Genomic DNA, 6,824 nt, shown 5'->3' with positions numbered 1-6,824 from the left:
CAGAAGACTTTTAAAAAAGTACTGTATGATTTCTTCTAAATAAAACCTAAGTACTCTGCCTATTGTAAAAATGGATTACATCCATTTAGCATCCTAAAAATGGTAGCTGAGCAAACTGACTTAACATGTCTCGTCCTGTAGTTTATGGCTGGACAGGGAACATCAAAAGCAGTAAAGTTCTCATGATGGATTTATATCTTGAAATTATTATACCAGTGTTGTTTCAGTCAGTGACTGCTGATACTTCCACTACAAAAGCTGTTCTTGAACAGGTTGTAACTCAGACAGATTGGTAAGGGCTTTTATTAGTCTCTGCCCCAATGCAGATTGGGCAAAGGAATGTTGCCATTCATTTTCTAAGTTAAACTTTTCACAGTCAGTGCCTGACCCATGATTATGCTTTGATGTAGACATATAGATTTTGTAAATGAAAACGTCACAACGTGAATTTTGCAGAAATATCCTGACTGAAATTATCCTTTACCATTAACTTGTTCTGAGGCTTGGGGCCACAATATTTCTGTGTTCAAGTTTTCTGTCCTCAGTAGAAAGTTGAGTTGAAATAGTAATGTCACCCAGAATTTAAACCTACGTGATTCTCTTTCATGGTTAGACCAGGCAGCAGATACGAAATGTGGAGCAGCTGCTGCCGTGGTCTGTTCTTTAAGAAGGTATGATGCTGTACTGAGCAGTGTTGTACACTGACATATAGTTGTTACACTTACTCATTTAGCCACTATCCTTGGCTCTGATTGAACAATTGTATGTTACTAGAATTCTGGGAAAGCATTCACACTACTTCGTTTTTTTTCTTTACTATAAAGAGAATCCAGATGACTCGAAGACAGTCGGTGGGACGTGGACTTCAGCTAACTCCTGGTATAGGTGGGATGGTAAGTGTATGAAAGTCTACTACTAAAAACCTGCATTGAGGGAATTCATAACTCTTGGATTTTATTTTGTTTTTTAAAGAAGCCTAGCTACTGACTTCAGGGGTGGGATGGGTTTCTGTAGTCTTGCAGAAAATATCTTAGTCCTGTTAATTTCTGTATTAATGGAAGGCAAATACTAGAAAACTTCCAGGAAGCTAAAGGTCTTCAAAAGACGTTGAATTGGTTTTCTCTAAGGCGGTTTTAATTACTTGGTTTTAGAATCAGTCTTTTAAAGTGGATATGTTACTGGAAAAAATAATAAAATGTTTTCAGCCTCATCCTAAAGGAACAAGGCTAATTTATGATTTCTGTCTGTCTCCTTTGGCTAATTTTGAACCTTTTATTCAATTTCAGCTGTATTTGACAGAACGAATGCAAGTTCAGTGAGGGAGGGGAGAGAGACTGACTGACTAAAAAAGTATCTTTTCTGAGATCAAAGGCATCAGCTCAGATTTTTTGATTCTGCTTGGCTTGCATGTACCTGTCATTCAATTTCTGCTTGGAACTGGCCTCAGTACCTACTGACTTTTGCCTGGACAGTAACTGAGCACATGGGAGGCAGCTTAGGAGTATTTTGGAGAGAAAGGTTTGAAAGATATGGAAGGAAGACAGGGAGATGAAGAGAATGCCTTATGAGGGAAGAGGAAGCTGAGGTTTCTGGCTTTGTAGGCAATGCAGGAATGAAGGACACAAGTCTATAGGGAACAGATTATTTGATATGTGAAAAATCTCATATGGTAGGTACATTACAGCAATCCAGATTAAGACAGATGATTCCTATCTATTTATGAATGAGAGTTGTGGTTTAACCTGGCAGGCAGCTAAACACCACACAGCCATTCGCTCGTTCCCCCCCGCAGTGGGATGGGGGAGAAGATCGGGGGCGGGGAGGGGGAGTAAAATTCGTGGGTTGAGGTAAAGACAGTTTAATCGGACAGAAAAGGAAGGGAAAATAATAATGATAAAAGAATATACAAAATAAGTGATGCACAATGCAGTTGCTCACCACCTGCCGACCGATGCCCAGCCAGTTCCCGAGCAGTGGTCACCACCCCGCAGCTAACTCCCCCCAGTTTATATAGTGAGCATGACGTCAGATGGTATGGAATATCCCTTTGGCCAGTTTGGGTCAGCTGTCCTGGCTGTGCCCCCTCCCAGCTTCTTGCTGGCAGGGCATGAGAAGCTGAAAAGTCCTTGACTAGTGTAAGCACTGCTTAGCAACAACTAAAACATCAGTGTGTTATCAACATTATTCTCATCCGAAATCCAAAACACAGCACTATACCAGCTACTAGGAAGAAAATTAACTCTAGCCCAGCCAAAACCAGGACAATGAGTCACTCTAAGATTCCTTTGTAGTCAGCAAGATGTGGCACTTTGGTACAATGACATCATGGAGTTGATGTCTAAAAATTCTTTGAAAGATGGGTGCCCTACAAGTGTTTGGTTTTTAGTTTGGGTTGGGTTGGGTTGGGTTTTTTTATCACCTGTAAGGGCAATCTAGATAACCAGCTCAGATTTAGATGTTTGAAATTAGATGAGAATTTTGTTAGAGCTAAATCTGTTTTGCTGGACAATGTGGAAGAAGCAAACCAACCTTTAACTTGGCTTGGTAGAACCTGGAAATACATTGTAGGCTCTCATATCAGTCCCTTTTTTTCCAGCAGCAACACTTCTTTGATGATGAGGACAGAACAGTTCCAAGCACACCAACTCTTGTGGTTCCACATCGTACAGATGGGTTTGCAGAAGCCATTCAGTAAGTAGATGTAAAGAAAAAAAAAAAAAAAGGCATCTATTTCTTCCTATTTTTCAAGTGGAATGAAAATAAATTCAAATGAAACGAACTTGTGATTGGAGTAACATGCTAAAATGTGCTAAGTATTTGTAGATGCAGTCATCTATCATACCAAATAATCATTATTTGAACTGCATATCATGAAACTTACCAGCAAATTAGGAGGCACATCATCTCCAATGTATTGTAACTTACTGACTTAAGAAGAGATTAAGCAAAAAAATAGGTTCTTCTATTTAATTTCCTTCCCTGCTCTCTCCCCCTCCTCCCCCCACCCCGTAATATTACCAATAAAAGTAGGAAAAGTTACCTCCGTTTTTGGATTTGGTATGGTTCTGGACATGTTCGGCAATCCACTTAAAATTGTGAGAATTCATAGGATGAATTAATAAGTAAAGAATACTCTCTTCAGGACTGTTTTACTGATTTTTTTGGATGCAGTCCAAGTAAGTTTGAGAAACTAATTGCTATTTAATTAGCAGTAGTTCAGCTGACTCATAAAAATCAGTATTCATTTTGTCTCATGCATAATTTTTTCTCGTTTTGGTCCGAAAGTTGTCTTCTCCCCACCCACCCCCCACTCCCCAGTCGTTGGAAAAATTGCAGAATTCCTTAAATCTTTATTTTGATAGTTCCCCCCAGGTAGCTGGAGTTCCTAGATTCAGATTTGGACCCCCTGAAGATATGCCGCAAACTAGCTCAAGTCACTCTGATCTTGGTCAGCTTGCATCACAAGGAGGTAAACCATTTATGTACTTTCTTTTCCATGGTTGCTAGAGTGAAAAACAAATAACACAGTCAATAAAATGCAATTCTGCTTCAGGTACTTGTTGAAGTGTGGAAACCTGAATCAGTCCCTTTCCCCTGTATCCCTGTCAGCATGGAACAGTATGCTGTTCTTTGAAGAAAGCTCACAGCAAAATAATGGCATAAGAAAAGGATGAGAGTAAAACAAATAGAAATATTTTCATCAAGGTTTTCCCTTTCAATAAATTATAATTAGCTCTGGCAGTAAGTCAAAACAGCTTAAAATAACAAAAATCTCCATATTTAAGTACAATCACTGGATTTCATCAAGCGTACAGAGAGAAGACAGTTAATCTGTTCTTTAGCTGGCTATTTTAATTGTCACTAAAACTTTGTGTTGCAGGTTTAGGAATGTATGAAACCCCACTATTCCTTGCTCATGAGGAAGAATCAGGTGGTCGTAGCGTTCCCACAACACCATTGCAAGTAGCAGCACCAGGTAAGTGGCAAGAAATTTGCAGGCTGAAGTAAAGGTTGGAAACCTTGACTTCCCAGAAAAGAATTAGGTTATTATTTTTAAAGTGCTTATTGCTATGTCAGGAGTATTCAGTAGCTCTTTTCCTGACGTGCCTAAGATTTCCATAGATTTTCTGTAGGAAATTCAAACTAACTTGATGTTTATTAAACTACTTTTCCTGTACAGTGACAGTTTTTACTGAAAGTGCATCAGCTGACGCTTCAGAGCATGCTTCTCAGTCTGTTCCAATGGTTACGACATCTACTGGCAATCTGTCCACCACTACAGAGGCTGGAGCAGGTGATGATGGGGATGAAGTTTTCGCAGAGGCAGAGTCTGAAGGGTAAACTATGACTTGTTCGGTTCACTAAGACTTGATGTCATGTTAGTTTTAATGATTTCTTTTCACGCAACTGTGCCTGTGATTCATTTTCAAGTTAACCTGTTCTGGTAGGAAGGACAGCTCAAACAGGACTTAGTAATTTTGTGAAGTAGTACAATCTGACCTTTTGGTCTAAACCCAAAGATTTTCTTCAGATTTTCTTCTTCTGATTTAACATAGCTAATACAAAAGTCACCAAAAAAAAAAAGATTTCTGTATTTTTTCAGAATGCAGAGGGTTCTGTAGTAGTCAAATACTGATGGTAAAGGCCCCAGTTTGAAGGACTGGGATTTGTAGAGTAAAGGCTAAAGCACTCCTGTTTGTTAATAGAGAAAATCACTCCTCGTTACAAAGCAAGCATATATAATGAAGTCATTCAGTTAAGGCAGTGCAAGTACAACAGATATAGCACAAGGGGGGGGGAATAAGCAGTTCTTAAGAATTTGATAGACAAATGATTTTGTCTTCCACTTTGCAAGTGCAATTTTTAATATTTATAATAATTGCTATATTTTATATTATTATCAAATACATTACAAATCTAAAAGGGGATAGGTTATCTTCTTATGCGATATTTTACTTTTTATTTTTATTGGCTGCATAATAATAAAAGATGTGTAGTTCACAATTTACCTAAACTTTTATCTACTGACTGCAGGAGGTAGGAGGTTTGGTCATAAGAAATTGAAATGTTACTGCTGCAAGCTAACTATGCCACACAGTTTTCTTGATGCAGCACCAACTTGGACTGCAATAATCTGCCTACGAGTAGATAGAGCATAGGATGGGTATTCTGTTAAGATCTCGTATTTGTTTCTTACAAAACCATCTAATCTTTAGTGAATGAGAAGTATATCCATAGAGGAACTAAGTGGTTCCCAAAACAATCTGTAGTTCGGAACAGGCTTTTAGCTTGATAGGAGAGCAAGTCAATCTGTTGCTGGTAGAGAACAAATATTTCCCACAGTTTGAGTTTTAGTTACTGTCTTCTAACAGTTTTTATATACTAATCAAGGTAAATAAAATGTATACCAAAAGTGAGCTGCATTTAAACTAAATTGAATATTTAATTTTTTTCCAGTCCTATAATGCTTTTTGGGTTTTGTCTTTTGAAGACAGAGTCCAAATAACTTAGGTATTGCACCAATGAGTGATCTTCAGGTGTAACTGGCCAGTGTGGTCCCTCCACTTCATTCTTCCCCTATCTAAATATACACACCACCATCATGTTAGGTTTTTTAGTTGTTGTTATTAAATAGCTTCCATGACCTTCTCTGAAAGACAATTAGTATGTTGATTATGCATCTGGAGTTGGGCTGCATATCAAGGAAATTACATTGTTACTTTTCTAAAAGCCAGATAAATCTCTCATGATTGGGGCGGGGGGGACACAACAAAACAGAATAAAACCAGTGGGAATTTCTAGGGAACGACATTTGCATAGGAATCATGGGAATCTTTCTGCTCCAAGATGATGCTTTTTTTTTTCCTGAGCTTTTTGAAACTGTGTGAATACACTTACATGTTTTTCCTCCCCCTCCTTCTCTTCTAGAATTACTTCAGAAGCAGGCCTAGAAATTGATAGCCAGCAAGAAGAAGAATCTGTTCAAGCGTCTGATGAGTCAGATCTTCCTTCGACTAGTCAAGATCCTCCTTCTAGTTCCTCTGCAGGTACAGGTTAATTGCTGGAAGCAGTTGTTTCATATCACTTCATTAAGTGTGGGAACTTTTTGGACCAGCATCATGCACTGCTGATAGCCAAGATACACAAAATGAGATAAAACTCTTAGAGCAAGATCATGTTTTAATGCCTATAGTATTAATGGCAAACAATTTTTACTTGGGCCACAGTAACTAGAGTAGGCCTTAGTAAGAACAATGCTTCAAGGAGCAAAAGTTATTGATACTTCGGTGATTCTGTCCACTGTTATGTTTGATGTCAGATTTAAAAATATTTTTTCATTCAATTAAATTGTCAACAGTAAATAAATCACTGAGTTACCAATTTACCACCTAGCATAGGTGATGAAGAAAGTCCCAGACTTACTTGTTTTGAGGCTTTTATTTATATCAGAGAAGATGTCAATGAAATAAGGATGCACCTTCATGATTTTAAAGTAAATTCAAGAGCATAATGCGTATCAAATCATGTAAACATTAACAGTGAGAAACTGTACTAGATGCAGACATTCTTTCCTGCGTTTTCACTTTTTCACAGACACAAGCAGTAATCAGCCTAAGCCATTTCGACGTGTCAGACTTCAGCCACCGACACTAAGAACTGGTGTTCGTGGTCGTCAGTTCAACAGACAGAGGGGTAAGTGTTCGTGGTTGCTCAAATTCACTCTTTAAAACAAGTTTTTAGTACATTCTTCCTGTGGGGACCATGTATGAAGTACTACTTTATACACCTGTGTTTGCTTGTAAGACATTAAATAATATAGCATT

General features: G+C 38.2%; 1 protein-coding gene across 1 annotated transcript in view; it reads left to right on the top strand.

The window, feature by feature from the left end:
* The window catches only part of TPR (translocated promoter region, nuclear basket protein), a 45,568-nt gene that overhangs the window by 37,644 nt on the left and 1,100 nt on the right, over positions 1 to 6,824 (top strand). Inside the window, exons 45-51 of the mRNA XM_009324661.1 lie at positions 825 to 893; positions 2,597 to 2,691; positions 3,363 to 3,469; positions 3,881 to 3,976; positions 4,181 to 4,337; positions 5,929 to 6,047; positions 6,595 to 6,693. Coding sequence (XP_009322936.1) covers positions 825 to 893; positions 2,597 to 2,691; positions 3,363 to 3,469; positions 3,881 to 3,976; positions 4,181 to 4,337; positions 5,929 to 6,047; positions 6,595 to 6,693 — 742 coding nt within the window. The remainder of the gene's footprint in view (positions 1 to 824; positions 894 to 2,596; positions 2,692 to 3,362; positions 3,470 to 3,880; positions 3,977 to 4,180; positions 4,338 to 5,928; positions 6,048 to 6,594; positions 6,694 to 6,824) is intronic.

This window comes from Pygoscelis adeliae, unplaced genomic scaffold (assembly GCF_000699105.1).
Source record: "Pygoscelis adeliae isolate BGI_AS28 unplaced genomic scaffold, ASM69910v1 Scaffold126, whole genome shotgun sequence".
Classification (NCBI taxonomy): domain Eukaryota; kingdom Metazoa; phylum Chordata; class Aves; order Sphenisciformes; family Spheniscidae; genus Pygoscelis; species Pygoscelis adeliae.
Note: the sequence above shows the minus strand (reverse complement) of the source record. Positions and strands in the feature narration are given on the sequence as shown.